At 34.2% G+C, this 18,249-nt stretch overlaps 1 protein-coding gene across 5 annotated transcripts in view; it reads right to left on the bottom strand.

Moving 5' to 3' along the window:
• Positions 1 to 18,249, bottom strand: part of Foxj3 (forkhead box J3) — a 111,480-nt gene that overhangs the window by 27,300 nt on the left and 65,931 nt on the right. For all 5 annotated transcript variants that reach the window (XM_010633951.2, XM_033767346.1, XM_010633942.2 and 2 more), the window contains one exon: positions 10,009 to 10,092. In XM_010633951.2, coding sequence (XP_010632253.1) covers positions 10,009 to 10,092 — 84 coding nt within the window. The remainder of the gene's footprint in view (positions 1 to 10,008; positions 10,093 to 18,249) is intronic.

Genomic DNA, 18,249 nt, shown 5'->3' on the forward strand with positions numbered 1-18,249 from the left:
AAAAAAAAAAAAAAAAAAAAAAAAAAAAAAACACAGCTACTGAAACATCATCTTTATCTTAGTATGCTACTGATCTGAGATCACAAGGTTCACTGGTACAGCTATTCCCTAACAAATCTTTTAAAGTGGTACAGGACAGGCTGGCAAAAATTGTCAGCAAACTTCTGGGAGACAGCTAGTAGACCTAATTTTTTTCTTCCCTTCTCCCTTTTACAAACAGAACCCTATACAGTTTTCTACAGTTACAGTTATCTTTTCCAAACTCCTCTGCAGCTAGCTGTGGCCATGTGACTAAAGTTGGCTAATGAGATGTAAACAGGAACAATGTGTATATTTTTCCTGCCCCGTACTGGAGACTGAACTGAGGACCTATACTAAACTACATCCCCATCCCTATTCCTTCTAAAAAATTATTTGAGACAGGGTCTAAGTCATTCAATCACCCAAGGTGGACTTGAACTTAGGATCTCCCTGACTCAGTCTCCCAGGGTGTTAGAATTATAGGTATGTACCACCATACCCAACTATGTTTGCAAGTTTTGCAACATGTCTCTGCAAGGACTTGTCCTGAAATCTCTTTCCCTCTTATTGTGGGCTGGTACATAAATATAGTGGTAGTTATGCTTAACCATAAAACTCAGGTATTAATACCCTGGACAAACAAGACTGGAAAGAATCCAAATGACCTTGAACAGAGTTTATCTCCTTCTGATCCAATCATTCAGCTCAAACTTTTACCTAAAAGAAAAAGAAATTCCTCTGGTTTAAACCTCTTTTTTTTCTTATTCTTCCTTTGTGTTTAAGAGAATATTGTGAACAATATTCTAAATATATACATACAAGTTTCTATGTGTTGTTTTTAGAACATATGTCAAAAGAATGCTGAAGGTCAGGGATGGGGAAGGGAATTAAAAAAAATAAGACATGTTAATGTACATGTACCAACTCTCCACAAAGAATGTGACTATACACTACAAACATATACTAATTTTAAAAACACTGAATGTTTTCTGCATTTAGAATTTTGAGTGCCCTTTCTCTCTCTCTTGCTTCCTGAGCCCCTCCCCGCAGGAGTTGGCCTCAGTGATGAAGTCAGAGAAGGTAAAGGTGAGCATCACATAGTCAGGATGCCAGTCCTATATTTCTTCTCTGGAAAAAAAATACTGGTACCACACTTGCCACCAACTGAACACATACTTTTAAAAAGGTAACACTTGGGGCTGGGGTAATGCTTAATGATAGAACACTTGCCTAGCATACACAAGGCCCCTGGTTTTGATCTTTCGCATTGTGAAATAAAAACAAAAGCAAAGAGAAGAGCAAAAAAATCATTTCATTGAGACACATGGTCAATTTCTTATCACTAAATTCCTCAGCATGAATTTCTTGCATCAGGTAATCTAAACAACCTGAGGGTAGGGAGCAGGAAACATGACTGAAATGAAGGAAAAGCACAGAGCCAAACACACATGCTAGAATCTAACATTCTCGTGCTGAGCACTGAGAATGAGGTGAAAATAAAAAAAAGTTTCAGAAAGAGAAGCTGGAAGAACCATAAAAACAATTCTGTCCATGGTTTGATTTTAATGCCAGCCAAGTTAGTTATATGCAAGTTAACACAATTACTTTATAAAACTGCAAACAGTATGTTCCTTTAACTCAACTGACATGATCTCAGCCCAGACTTCTGGTTCATTTATTCTTGCTCTACACTACTGGTATGAAAAGGGAAATCTATGCTGTGACTTCATGCAAATTACTCAAACTTCATGCTTGTTTCCTCATCTATAAAGAGAGGATCACTTTATTTGGAGGTTTAAGACCTCAAGTAATTCATATAAAACACTTAGCAATGTATCTGAAATACACAATAAATGCTAGATATTACGATAACCACTAGAATATACCTGCTACTGATGCCAGAATATACAAAGGAATACTCCATTATAATTAATGAGAAAAGAGACAGCTTTAATATGAGGCACTGCATTCCCTTACAGTCAGATTCATGATTCAGCTATTAGTAATTTTTAAAAATATTTTAATTAATAGTTCTTCATAGATACTTTTACTTTTCAATATAGTCAGTAAAGGGCACACTCTTTTACATGCATAGATGTTCCCAATAGTATGGTATAGATTTTTATTTGTAGGTACACTGATTCTATATTATTAATAGACAAGTTCTTTGAATAGCAAAGCTAGAGGGTTTAGGCAAAACAACTGTTATTGCTACAACCATAAATCCAAATTGTGGACAAAGGCCATATCAATGAATTTAATCTGGATAGTACCAGTCAGTCTGTGAATGGTCCCTCCTGGAGTCCTTATTCATTCAAGTTCCACTTGGAGGAAGGCAGTGTGATTCTGCTACCAACCAATCTTCTGTTATTAATAACTACAAATTACTGCAGCAGTGGTGGTGGTGCAGCTACCTGAGGTTCTAAGGAGTAAATAAAATACATTGCAGCAAGAAGTCAAAACTTGGAGAGATCAGCAACTATATGAATTTATTATTCTGCTGCAGCTTTGCCTCATGGTTGGCCAGTAGATGTGAGGTGTGAACACCTAAAGCTATCTTTCTGTCAAGAGGAACAAGGGGAAAAGTTCAGCTAAAAATAGCCAGAACAGAGAGAGAAGAGAATTCTATACAGGGAAAAAGTCAAAAAGAGACTCCACAATCCTGTGTATGAAAAACCACAAAGTCTTAGGCTGACCCCTAAAATATACACTTGACTGAAAATATAATGAAGGACATATTAGTGAAGTGATAAATTCAAAAATTTAAACTGAAAATTATAATTTCTGAAAGGGGAAAAAATCAGTGGATGAGCTTTATTTTAAAATTAGAATTAAAAAAGAGAAAAGAACCAGTAAACTCACATTAAGTAGAAATTACTTAATCTGATGGAGAAAAAACACAGAAAGAAGGAATGAAAAAGACAGGGAAAGAGAAAACAGAACCTCAGAAACCTGTGGACAATCTCAAAAGGTCTAATGAGTAATCTGTGATTTCCAGAGGAAGAGAAAAGGATAGAAAATACATAGAATAATGACTAAAAATTTTAGAAATTTAATGGAAGACAAATTTGTAAATCTGAAAAGTTCAGTGAACCGCAATAAGAAAAAAAATTAAAGACAAATTACACTGAGACACATCACAATTGAGTTGAAAAGACCACAGTGAGCCACAGAAAAACAAATACCACACCTAGCCAAAGTGAATTTATTGGCAATAAGACCTGCACTGTAAGAAAACTGTTTAGGCCAAAAGCAAACATAGCAGAGGGAAAACCTGAACCGTAAGGAATGAATTAAAGCACCAGAAACAGAAGATATCCAAGTAAGTATCAAAAATTATTTTTAAAATTTTTAAAATTACATATCATTAAAGATAAAAGTTATAATGTATGTGAATGCACTTCATAATATGACTATGGGAAATAGTGAGGGAAAATGCAAAGAGGACCTAAACAACTGAAGGATTTCTACACATACGAAGTGGCAGAATATTAACTGACTACAAGGCAAAACATTAGGGATGCACTGTTAAAATCCTTATGCCTATAATCTCAGCAGTATGGAGGCTGAGGCAGGAGAATCATCAACAAATTCAAGACCAGCCTAGATTACACAGAGACCCTGTCTTTTAAAAAAAAAAAAATCCTTAGATATAAATATTTAAAAGTATAGCTAAAAAACTAACAGATTAAATGGAATAAATACTAAAATATATCCAAATAATCTAAAGAAGGCAAAAGAGGAAGACATGAACTAAAACATAAGTCAAAGAAAACATCATGTAAACCTATAATCAACTATATCAATTACATAAATGTTAATGTAAATGCTCCAATGAAAAAGCAATACACAGAGAAGACTAAAACAGCAAAAGTCAACTGACTGTGGCCTACCAGCACAACTTCAAATATATAGTATAACGAGAAGGGAGGGGAGGAGAGGAGAGGAATAAGGAATGTATCTTTAATTTTAGATGACATAATTATTTATCTAGGCCAATGGTGGCAAACCTATGGCATATGCACTGCAGCAGGTTGTTTGTATCACTGAAAGCTTTAAAAGGTTCAACATTACTGTCTTAGGATACACCAGGGCATCTTCAAACAACTATTACAACTAAGAAGATCACAGTATTAATATTAATATACAAAATTAGTTAAACTTTTGTATGTTGGTGCAATCAATTGGAAAACGTATTTTAAACCAATTCATAATAATGTCAAAAATCAAAATATTAAGATTAAATCTGCCAGGCATGGTGGTGCACACTTATAATTTCAGCACTTAGAAGGCTGACGCAGGATTGCTGTGAATTCAAGGCCAGCCTGGGCCACATGAGACCTTGTCTCAGGAAAAAAATAAAAAAGTATGGAATCCAATGGGAAATACATAAGTCCTCTATAATGAAAACTAAAAATCAGTCCTAAAGAAAATTAAGCAAGATCTAATGCTATCATTTTCATGAATTGGAATAAATATTATCAAGATGTTTATTTTCCCTGAAGTAGTGGTAGCCTAAGAACATTTGGGGAGTTATGAAAATGTTCAATTTGCACTGCTAATAATTTCACAAATGTCACAATCCTCAGCTTGTAGGCTTTAAATATGTAGCTACTTGTATATAAACGATACTTCTGTAATGTTATAAAAAACCAAAATCCCCTTCATCAAAATGAGGCCTGGATAGAATTTCTTTCTCTTTTAAACTCCCCAGGAAATTCTATTTACACACACATATTAGAGGTAACATGCAGTGTCTCTGACATAATGTACACTTCAATATGTTTACACACTGAAGTATTTATTCAGTTCACAGCTAAAAGTACTAACACAGAGTGCATGCCTTTCTCTGTTCACTTATACCTTTCAACTGAATTCCCACTCTCTGACTCAGATAAGAAACTGAGTCAGAAATAACATGACAACAATCTCAAATATACATCCAGATGCACATATCCTGCCTAGAAGACTGCCCTGTGTTCTTTCCCAATTTCTCATCTGGATTAAACTTATTCGAATCAATTCTGAACAATTAATACAACTTAGCTCTTCACTTTAGGAAAAAGTAATGTCTTCTATCTCTGTAATCAGGAAAGTCGGACAATTGAGGATGATTTTGTTTTTGTTCAAAGGCCAGTATGTTCGAAATAGTTCGTATCACGATCTCTTATCTTGCTTTTATTCATGTTTTACCTTCCTCAGCCCTGCTCTTCAATCAGAATATAAACATCATGAGAGCAGAGAATGTCTGTTTAATTCACTGCTGTTTCCCCAATACTAGAATGTGTCTGCATGTAGCAGGCACATGTCATTTACTAAATATGCACTTAATAAATGCTGTCCTCTCTACCATGCCTATTTCTACCTAAAAGCTAAGTTACATAACCCAGGATGCCTTTCAGCACCATTACTAAACCTGTTGCTGCCTCACAAGCGCAAGGTCCAGAGTTTGATCCTGGCACCAAAAAAAAAAAAAAAAAAAAAAAATGTTGCAGGACATGGCGGCACATGCCTGTAATCCCTGCACATGGGAGGTTGATGCAAGAGGACTGTTATGAGCTCAAGGCCAACCTGGGCAACATAGTAAATTCAATGCCAGCCTGAACTACATAGTGAGACCCTGTCTCAAAAAAAAAAAAAAAAAAAAAAAGGTTCTCTCTCCTTTCTCTATATACAATATCTTATACATTTTCTTCTAATGCCCACTAATACTATTCTGCAAAACTTAATGCATGTAACCATGTTTCATTCTTCTTGGTATGTTGTACTTGGCATGTCCAACCTAATGCCCACCTTTTTTTATGTGCCTTCGTAAAACATTAAAATGTAAAAGAGGTTTTGTTACTTACATACATTAACTATATCATTATTTTACATGTGGTCCAATACAATTCCTCTTTACTCAGTGTGGCCCAGGCAAGCCAATAGGATGGACAACTATGACATCCTAGCATAATGGCTGGCATATGATAGCTACAGAACAAAGATCTACCACATTAAAATGATAAAACAATATTACACATAATTATATGTACATATGTGGAAATCTGATACCATGCTAATTCTGAAGAGAACTTTCACTCATGTAGTATAATTCAGGCTATTACCATCACAACTCCATCTACTCACTATATCTTTTTGGAATGAGTATTTTGTGAAGAGTAAGTATCTTTTCAAAACTATTTTTTATTCATTTCTCAATACTACAGTCCATCAAACAAAGCAATGTCCTTGATCCTGTACTTTTTTATGCCTAAATCTTTCTACTCCTCTAAATATCTGTAGCCTAGCCTAAGGTTTTCATTAGAGTCACAAGCATTCTTAATTATACTTATTGTCTGTACTTCTTCCTTACAAGTCAATCATGCACATTGTTTTCTCCACATGTACACTTCTACAACAAAATCTGAAGTCTCATATCTCTTCCTAGAGGTGTACCCACACAGCATAATCTATTCTGAGTCACGTTAGTTTTATCACTACTTGGTGTAACAATTATTTAGTACTTGCTCTGTCATTTATAATCACATTTCTGTTACTTGATTGTATTTATATTATATTCAGGGAATTCTCTACAGAACATGCATATATAAAAGGAATGTGATTAACTGTTGTGGTTTTCAGCATAGTAAATACTAGTGTCAAGAGTACAGCTGTAAATAACACAGACTTTGAAAGGCAAACTACTTGAGTTTTAATCTTGCCTTTGGTATTTAGTACTACGAGACAACTTACTTAACATTCATGTCCATCAACTTCATCAATGAGTTACTTGAAAAATCCTGAGTTAATATTCATTAAAAAGCAACTGATACATAAATTCAATACAACTATCATTAAGCTATTACAATTTTACTTAAGCCAGAAGAGAAACACAAGCCTTCTGATAAAAGTCCATCATCTGACCATTTTATTCAATATTATGAAAAATACTGAAATCTTATTCAGTTTTTATAAGGTCTTTAGGATCATTTCTGATTGGAGGGAGATGATGAACGAAATTAGAAAAAGGAAGAGAAACAACGATATATTCAAGAATGAAAAAAAGAAAGGAGTATTACAACAGATTAGAGTGCACAGATTTATGATCATACAAATGAGGGGGAAGTCAGGGAAGACCTCTTCTAATCAGACTGGCTGAGCATGTTGATGCACACCTGTAAACCCAGCACTTCAGGAGGCTAACACAGGAGATCTCAAGTTTGAGTCCTGCCTAAGACACTAGATGAGACCCAGTCCCAACATAAAAAAGGGTTAATGTGGTTCAGTGACAGAGTGACCCTGGGTTTGAGCCCCAGTACCACAAACAAACAAACAAGATGTAGATATAATTACCAGATGCTATAGGGTTTGTTTTCCATTTTAAGAAAGATATTGTTGCTTACATTTTAAAAATAATTTCTCTAGCAGTACACAAAGCATTTTGTGTTATATATTGCTTATTTCCAAAATTAAAAATGCGTAAGATGATTTTTTTACATACAATTCTAATTGCACGTAGACAAAGGAATCATAAGAGACAGAAATTTAGTAAAGAACTTTCAGATTGTCAATGTATTTATCATCTACATTTAAAAGTCCTTTTATCCTTTGAAAGTTTTCAACTTACAGGTCTTGTTTAGTTTTAGAGAAAACTAAGTATCTGAAGATTATGTTCAGAACTATCACAATTTGACTACAGTAGGTGTTTCCTTAGATAAAACCCAGTAGTTCCTTAAAATATACACTCTGACCTAATAATTTTAAAATACTGCATAACTTCCCCCCATCTCTTGATGAAAAGCAGATGCACTAATTTTATCAGGGTAGGAAATTAATTTTTATAAGAACACTATTTTCCAGAATATTTGTTAAATATTATCTGTCTCATTACTAATAAATATTTTGCTCACAGCTGATCTCTTTCTTTGGGTTCTCTCCTATAGTAACACAACCAACAACACAGCTTGGGCCCATAAAAATATCATTACTACTGAAAGTGTCTTACACGGTATGTATATTTTGTAGAACTATGCTATAGCATTAATTTTTTGAAACTTTTACATTTCAAACTTAAAATGAAGATTAAAAGGTCAGCACTGAAAACAAATATATCAAATATATGTTCGAAATGTATATTATTCAAGACACATACTTCTGTAACCTGAATCCTGTATTTCTGTAGACTTCTATAAAACTGACCATAGTATCAAAAAAAGGGGAGGGGGCTCTCAGAAATAAATGAAGATTGCTCTAAGGTCTCTGAAACAAGACTAAGGGACTAAATACAGGCTTAAAATCCAAAAAGAATGTAGTTGTCAACCCAACTATTAATTCCAACTTCCAAAAATAATTCAAGTTCCAGGAACTTCGGAAGAGCACAATTACTTAGGCCTTCAACCTACACATCCAAGTTGCTTAAAAATGCTATGGGTTAACATTGGGGCTTTTTCTCCCACTCCTTCAAATTCTTGCAGTAGGCTAAATGTTTTGTATTCCACATTTCCACACAAACTCCAAGTGCTAATTTTGTTTAAAAAGCCACTGGCAAAGCCAGGTGTGGTGGTGCATACCTGTAATTCCAGCACTCAGGGTAGCTGAGGCAGGAGGATCGCTGTGAGTTCGAGACCAGCCTGGGCTACACAGTGAGTTCCAGGGCAGTCTCAACTACATAGTGAGACTCTGTCTCAAAAAAAACAAAACAAAACAAAACAAAACAGCCAGAGGCAAGAGAACAGACATTCAGATGTACCCTCTCTTTCACTCTGTTAGGTACTGAGCACATCACCATCTCCATCTTAAAAGTATCTAGATCTATTACCAGAAGACTATGCCATCAATTTAATTTCTTAAACTTTCATTGTGTAAAGCCAATGCTATCCTTTCATTTTATATAGCCTGATAAATGGCTAACTAAACTCCCTCTGCTGGCTCTAAGAAAGCTGTTTAAGACCCCAGTGCTGATTACTACACTGGCTCACACAATCCTAACTTAAGCCCAGTCTGAGGTTCGTATCTTTCAGGCTCATAAATTTCATCACTTTACTGGGAACAATTGTAGATCAAACTTACTTGACTAAGTGTTTATTTAGTTCCCTTCTTCTTATCCTATTCTCTTTTCCAATTTACTCTGCATTTTCTGGTACCTCTTATAAACTGTGAAAAAAACTAACAGTGGAGATAAAAGTTATTTTTTTCAGCCCTTAAGGAGAGACCGACCCAGTAGAAAAGATAAATATTTCATAAAGTGTGAAAAATTCTATTTAAAAATCCCTAAGATTTCTACAAAAACACAACTGAAAAGATGAACAGACTTCACAAAGCAGTAAAACTTTGAAATAGGTCTTGGAGAACATCAGGGCAGGGTGTATTTATTTTAGTTGAGATGCTGGAATTACAGAAAAGGGAGGAAGCTGAAGAGTAAAGTTAAGGTCTTATGGTAGCTGAATTTGTGTGCTAGCTTAAAATGTTACAATATATAACTGAATGTATCAACAAGAGATCCTTTTCACTTTCATTCTTGAAAATTAATTTTAACCATGAATTTACAAGGAAGAACTATCTTACTCCTACCCCCTACACACAGATTTTATATACAAACTGTTACATGAATAAAAGTAGAGAAAAGCATTTGGAGGACAATGAGAAACAATCAAAGCTCAAGAAAGATCATCTGCAGTGGTGGGAAGCAATTGCAATATGAAATGAGTCCTCAAAATTGTGGGTACAGAAAAAAAGAATATCAAATTAAAACTCAAAGAGAGCTAGAAACGAATCTCAGACAATAGCTGTGCTCTAATTATGACAAAACCTTTTATTTAATTCACATCTCAGAGTTAAGGTCACATAAAAAATGGGTCTGAAAGATCCCTGAAAAAATAGAAAATGCTATCCAAATATAATTTTACCATTCTTATGGTTGTTTGTTAAATGGGAAATGAACTTTCAAAATCTGCATTTCTGACATACTCAACCTGTTAGATGATATTTATGGCAAAGAGGTTTTACCCGCTCTACAGATCGTGCCCTCTTCTTTGGCCGAGTAGGCAATGCATCTTCTTTCGGATTGGTGTCTATTGCCCAATAGGATCCCTAAAGGTAAAAAAATAAATTAATAATATTAACAACATATTATAGTAACCTTATAACATTAGAAGAGTTTTTTCAAATAATTTCTTGCTTAAAAGTGAACATTTTGTAGGCCAGCGATTAGCTCAATGGTTCCACTACCTGTTTCAAAAGTGTAAGGTCCTGAATTCAATTCCTGGACCAAAAACAACAAACAAACAAAAAGTAAACATTTTACAAGTAGAATGGAAAAGCAGCAAACAATGGGAAAGTAGCATGAAAAGAAATGCTGATTTTGAACCTAGAAAAGTAAAGTTAATGTAAAAATAAAAAGATCTATTTTATAACTGAATTACTGGGGAAAAAACAGGAAACAATAGCAAGAATCAACTAGAACTGCATCAAATTAAAAAGCTTCTGCACAGCAAAGGAAACAAGAGTGAGACAAAAGCCTGCCAGATGGGAGAACATCTTTGCTAGCTACTCATTCAACAAGAATTAATATACAGAATACATAAACAAATGCAAAACTTCACACCATAACAAATAGCCCAATCAATAAATGGGTAGGTAATTGAACAATACATCTCTCAGAAGTACACATGGGCAGTAAGCACATAAAAAAAAAAAATGTTAAACATCTTTAGCCACCAAGGAAATGAAAATCAAGACTATGTAGAGATTCTGTACTACCCCGGTCAGAACGGGGTGATTAACAAGATTGGGGGGAAAAAAAAAAAAAGCCAAGTGTGGTGGTACATGGCTGTAATCCCAGCACAGTGGGAAGCTGAAGCAGGAGAATTTCAAGTTCAAGTCCAGCCTGAGCATCTTAGCAAGACCCTGTCTCAAAATAAAAAAGGGCTGCAAATGAAGTTCAGTGCAAAGACCCTGAGTTCAATAACCAATCTTGAAATGAATGAATGCTAACAAGAATGCAAGAAGAAAAAGGAACTCTCATACACTTGTTAGTATAAATATGAATTAGTACAGCCATTATGGATATCAGTATGAAATAAAAATAAAACTACCATTACCCAGCTATATTACTTCTCAAAGTAAAATCAACACACCACAGAGCTACCTGCATACTCATGTTTACTGTGGTACAATTCATAATGGCTAAGCCATGGAAATACTCTAGCTGCCCACCAATGGAAGAAAAGATAAAGAGAATGTGTCATGGCCCAAGGATTTAGCTCAGTGGTTCCGCCACCTACCTCGCAAGCGCAAGGTCCCCAGTTCAATCACCAGTACCTCCCCCACAAAAAAAAAGAAAATGTGTCACATATACACAATAGAGTATTATTCAGCAACAAAGAAGGACAAAATCATGTCATTTGCAAGAAAATGAATAGAATTAGAGATCATCATTTTAAGCAAAATAAGCTAGACTCAAATATCTCCTTTTCTCTCATATATGTAACCTGTATGTGTGTGACAGAGAAAGACAGACAGACAGCAAGATAGAGAGAAGTAGGACTCAGAAAAGAGGAAGGGAATTAGAGAGGAGGAAGGGGAGAGGGAGGAGCTGGGGTGTGGAAATGACAAAATGTTATATTTGTGTACAGATATGCCAAAATGAAACCTATTATTCTGTAAAACTAATATGTACCAATTTAAAAATCATAAGCTAAAAATCTGGAGTTCAAGAACTGCCATGGCCAAATTAAATCAACCAAATATATTCTACTAAACACTAATTCTTTTTTTTGGGGGGGCAGCGTTGAGACAGGGTTTCAACTATGTAGTTGAGACTGATCTGGAACTCACTATGTAGCCCAGGCTGGTCTCGAACTCACAGCGATCCTCTTGCCTCAGCCTCCCAAGTGCTGGCTGGGATTACAGAGGTGTGCCACCATGTCCGGCTCTGACGGATCCACTATATATCTTTATTCTAATGCCATTTTATTGTGATGTTTGTAGCAGTATAAAAATTTCTATCTCCACTAGCTGGGATTACAGGTGTGTGCCACCATGTCCGGCTCTGACGGATCCACTATATATCTTTATTCTAATGCCATTTTATTGTGATGTTTGTAGCAGTATAAAAATTTCTATCTCCACTATGCCATTCAGTGAAATTTTCATTTAATTACTATACTCTCAGCTCTATATTCACACTTTTCCATCTCTCTACTGAAATTCTCTATCTGTTCATTAATTATTTGAATATATTTTATTTTAACAAAGAACTTGAGAGGGAGTACTGGGGACTGAACTCAGAGCCCCACATCTGCGCTCTTGAAACATGTCTGTGTCCTAAATTAGGCCACTTGTTCCACATGATTTAGGAGATTGTATAATTTCAACATTTACCTGAGTTATACTGATACCATTTCTTACCCTTCTAAGGCAAGAGGTCCATAAGGTATGCCCTGAGTAATGCAATGCAAAAACATACTTCAACATTTAGAGGATCATTTGGCATAATAAAGAGATCATCTATCAAACCACAGACCTAGATTCAAATCTCAAATCTGGTCAGATAATCTTAGATCGTCAAATCTTTGATCTACTTTATTATTTTATAAAATTTTCATGAGAATTAATTCTCAAGTAGGTACCAGAAAAACTAGTTACCACTATTTAGTATCGGTGTCCACAGACACCTTTTATTTGTTTGTGTACATTTATGTATTTGGAGTTACTAGGGCAGGATTTAGCTCAGAGATAGGCCTTTTTTCGCTTTCTTTTGAAATGAGGTCTAAGTGGCCCACAATGGCCTCAAACTTAACAATCCTTTCTTCTCAGCCTCCCAAACTATGGGGATTGCAGGTGTCCACCACTGCTTCCAGCTCTCTATATTATGTTTTATACATTTAAATTTTATGGTTTTGAAAATACACACCAAAATAGTGAACACTGTTAAATGTAATTAACTGCTTATCAACTGTCATGTATGAAACTAAAACAAACTTGCCTATCTTTTAAATATTGATTCTAGATTTCACATAAAAAACAATCTACTTTATCATTACTTCTAGGTTTTTTTCTTATATTTTAATATCAAAAAGCAATACTTGAATTCTGATTTAAAATATATTTCTAACGATCTAGACTATTATTCTGGTTCTTCTTACACTTAAATTTTCAAAATACAATATGAAATTTTTTCTGGTTCAATATTGAAAAAACCATCTTTGGCTCCACAACTGCAAAAATTTTTGTTTATTTTTAGATTTATAAATACCAAGTTGAATGATGAGTCTCACTACCCTTTTCATTTCTATATAATCTCTTGAAAGCACTTTTGTATACATACTATGTTTCAGGATTTGTTCATTTATGTGTCTATGTTTTGGTGCACAAACATTAAAGATGAAAAATGCTGTCTTGTATCTTTCTACTAATGTGTTAATACAGACTGTAGTAAAAAATGCTGTATTAATGAACACTTTTTAGCTGAATGATTAAACAGTTGAGTAATAGGAGATCCATCAACTTAGATAAGAGGGGAAAATGCTTAAACTCAGCTTTTCCTTCTGTTAGGAATATAAGAAATAAACCACAGTTGCATTAGCAAAATCTGAAAATCGGTTTATTTCTTAACACATTAATAGGTTTCCGCAAATATCTCTAAACAGAATTTACTTAAATTTTTTAGTATTACCATGGAAATATATGGATTCACTATCACAAATTGCTTATCCTTTTAATCCTGTATGTCCTACTACATACCTTTAAAAATATTATTCCAAACAGCTACCTACATGCTAACCATAACTGCCAAATGGAGCCACGCATAAGTCAGTGTTAAAGATCTTTAGTGCTAAACTCATAGACAAAGGAGAAAGAATAAGCCATTAAGGAAACTGTTCACCTGATTAGGCAAAAAAGGAATTGTTAATCCCAACTTCTATCCCTGGTACCAAAAAAAAAAAAAAAAAAAAAAAAAAGATATTAAGAGGTAAGTAAATTCAGAGAACAAAAGAAATTAAAATGTTTTTGCTTTGCTTGAATGCTACTTATTCCCTGTAATATTTTAGGCATACTGATTCTAAGTTTTTTAAATTATTAATTCATAAATCTTAAAAATACTTTAAAAATTTATTACTGATAATAATCCAAGTTAAAGTTTTAAAGGCCCTTATTTTTAACTCTACAAGACATTATAATTATACAACACTAAAACAAGTTGTGCTAATAAGCACTTTGTAATCATCTTTTATTTAGCAGAAACTTTACACAATGGAGAATAGGCTAACAATTTACAAGAAATCTTAATCTCTGCAACTAATACACTACAATGAAATTTTTAATTTTGTAAGTCTGATCCTTTCACTAGACCAGAAGTTTTAACAGCTATGATATCTCATTTTCCCTATTATCTCCAGAGATAAGCTTAATATTGTACCTGGTATAAAGTGGTAGCACAATGTCTGCTAAATTTAATTCCAATAAATAGCTTACCTAAAATATTCACAATACTTAGTGCTATATGAACCTATAGATAGTATTAACTCTTTGTTTTTATAGATACTGTTTTAATTCTTCATTTAAAACAAATACAGACTAGAAAGGCAGCCCATTCCATCTCATCTGGGTTCACTGTCTAGAAGAATTAATACTAAGATGAAAATACTTCACAAACTGATTTACAGACTCAATGCAATTTCTATCAAAACCCCAGGTAGCTCTTCCGCAAAAAATGACAGGCTGATCCTAAAGTATTTATCTCACAGCAAGGGCTCCAGAACACACAAAACAAGCTTGAAAGAGAAGAACAAAGTTCAAGAATTCATACTTCCCAACTTCAAAATTTAGTACATAGAGGAGCTGAGGAACATCATGGAATCCCAGCATAGAAAACAAATGGAATCCATAAAACAGATGAAAATAGATATCCAGGAGATTAAAAACTCCACTGAAAGTTTACATGGCAGAATGAGACAAGGTGAAGACAGCATATTAGATATAGAAGACAGGATTGCAATTAACGACCAAGGAAAGAAAATTTTTCTTAAAAATAGTAAAGGACTATGAGAAATCAATCCAGCAGCTGCTAGATGATGCAAACAAGAATACCATAAAACTGATTGGAGTCAATGAAGAAAGAGAGAGTGCTAACATAAAAAATCTGTTCGCAGAAGTAATAGCAGAAAGCTTCCAAGCAGGGGAAAAGCATTTGTCATACAGGTAAGTGAGGCATGTAGGACTCCACCTAGCCATGATAAAAAATAATCTGCACCTACATATATAATACTTAAGATTCCAGAAACAAAACAGAAGAACAAAATACTACAAGCAGTTAGAGAAAAGAAAGAAATCACATACAAAGGAAAATGCATTAGAATTACAGCAGACTTCTAAACACAAACCTTCAAGTAAAAAAGAGTCTGGAGTGAGGTATTTCAAGCCTTAAAAGAAAACAAACTTCAACCCAAGCTGATGTACTTTGCAAAGCTATCTTTCAAAATTGACGGAGAAATAAGGTATGTTCATGACAAAGAGCACCCAAGGAACACCATGAATACAAAATGAGCACTCCAAAAAATTTTAAACAATATCCTAGGAAAAGACAATGAGGGTCACAACTCCATGAAGCACAACACAATGAATACATCAGGAAAACAAGAAATTAAATGTGTGTGTGGAGGGTCCAACAACAGGAAATACTCATGACAAGGATAACTCAATACATATCAGTTATAACCATCAATGTTAAGAGTCTCAATTCACCAACAAAAAGAAATAGACTGACAGAATTAGCAAGACCCAACAATATGCTACATACAAGAAACACAATTCAAAAAGAAATTCACAGACGGAAAGTTAAAAGGTAGAAAACAATATTTCATGTGACATGAACCTGAAAAAAAGTAGGAGTAGCTATCCTATTTGCAGATCAAAATCCTATTTGGATTTCAAACGCTAATTAAGAGAGAGACAAGGCCACAACATCCTTGTAAAGAGAAAAATCCAACAGGAAGAGATGACAATCATAAATATATATGCACCAAATACTAGTGCACCCAACTATACAAACAAATACTAATGGACATTAAAAAATCAAATAATCACTAATATCATACTGGGGGACCTCAGTATCCCACACTCACAAATAGATGGATAAACTAGACAAAAAATAAATACTAGAATTCAAATACTTGAACAAATGGAATTAACATATTTACAGTGTTCCACACCAATAAATCAGAATACACATTCTTTATGGTTGCACCTGGTTCGTTTTCCAAGAGACCACAAACTTGCTCATAGAACATGTTTAAGTAAGTACAAAAGAACTGAAGTTATCCCGTGTATATTATCAGACCATACTACGATGAAATTGGAGATCAACAGCAAAAGAAACCACAAGAATTTCATAAACACATAGAATTTAAACAACATACTTTGAAATAACCAATGGATAATAGAAGAAATTTAAAAATCAGACAGTTCCTACAATTAAATGACAATGACAATACAACATACTGGAATCTATGGGACACAATGAAAAGAGTCTTATGAGGGAAATTCATTGCAGTGAATATTGATACTAGGAAAACAGAGCAAGCCCAAATAAACAACCTAATGCTGAACTTCAAGCTTCTAGAAAAAGAGAAGGACAAATCCAAACCTCATATAAGGGAAGAAATTATAAAGATCAGAGCAAAAATCAATGCAATGGAGACTAAAAGAATGATACAAAAAAAAAATTGAAGCAAAGAGTTGGTCTTCAAAAAAAAAACAAAATTAAAAAAAGAAACCCAAAGTACACCTCACCCTTAAAAAAAAAAAATACAAAAATAAAAAAATAAACAAAATTGACAAACCCTTAGCCAACCTTATCAAAAAAGTAAAGACATAGATCCATGCAATTAGGAATAAAAAGGGTAAAATTACAACAGACCCAGCAAATATCCAGAGGATCATTAATATCTACTTTGAGAACCCATAAGGCAATAAGATGGAAAACACAGAAGAAATGGACTAGATACATATGAATTACCAAAACTGAATGAAGACCTAAAAGCTCTAAACATCCCAATATTAACCAACAAAATTGAAAATATAATTAAAAACTTACCAACAAAGAAAAGCCCAAATCCTGATGGCTTCACTGCTGAATTTATAATACATTTAGAAAAGAACTATTGCTACTACTCTTTAAACTCTTCAATGAAATTGAAAGGGAAGCAATACTCCCAAATTTATTCCTGGAAACAAGAATAACCTTGATCCGAAAAGTAGAGAAAGACCCAACCAAAAAGGAGAGCTACAGGCCAATCTCCCTAATGAACAGAGATGCAAAAATCCTCAATAAGATACTGGCAAAGAGAATACAGAAGGTCATCAAAAAGATCATACACCCTTGACCAAGTTAGATTCATCCCAGGGAAGCAAGGATGGTTCAATATATGTAAATCAATGAATGTAATGCACTGTATTAACAGAGACAAGGACAAAAACTATATGATACTCTCAACAGATGCACAAAAAGCATTCGGCAAAATCCAACACCCATTCATAATAAAAACCCTGCAGAAAATTGGAATAGATGGTCTCTACCGCCACCTGATAAAGCCATCTATGAAAACCCAAGAGCCAATATGGTAAAAAATGAAAATCCTTCACACTAAAATCAGGAACAAGACAAGAATGTCCACTATCACTGCTCTCATTCAAAAACATTAGCCAAAGCAATTAGAGAAGAGAAATAAAGGAATAAAGATAGGAAACAAAGAGATTAAACTGTCATTATTTGCAGATGACACGGTACTCTATATAGAAGACCCCAAGAACTCCACCAAAAGTCTTCTAGACTTAATAACCAAATTAAATAGAGTAAATGGATACAAGGTCAACACAGAAAAATTAATAGCCTTCCTGTACATGTACCACAGGCTCAATGAGAGGAACTGGAGAAACAACTCCTTTCACAACAACATCCAAGGAATCAAGCTAATGAAAGAAATCAAAGACCTCTGGTATGAAAACTGCAGCACTCTGAAAAAAGAGATTGAAGATATAAGGAAATGAAAAGATACCCTTGCTCCTGGGTAGGAAGAACGAACATAGTAAAAATAGCTATACTTCCAAAACTGCTATAAAGACTCAATGCAATTCTAATTGAAATCCCAACAATATATTTCACAGAACCAGAGAAAACAATCCAAAAATTATTTTGGAAACAGAACAGATCTGGAGTAGCAAAAGCAATTATAGGCAAAAAGAGAC

The sequence above is a fragment of the Fukomys damarensis genome, unplaced genomic scaffold, assembly GCF_012274545.1.
Source record: "Fukomys damarensis isolate Sample0158 unplaced genomic scaffold, DMR_v1.0_HiC HiC_scaffold_23, whole genome shotgun sequence".
Taxonomy (NCBI): Eukaryota; Metazoa; Chordata; class Mammalia; order Rodentia; family Bathyergidae; genus Fukomys; species Fukomys damarensis.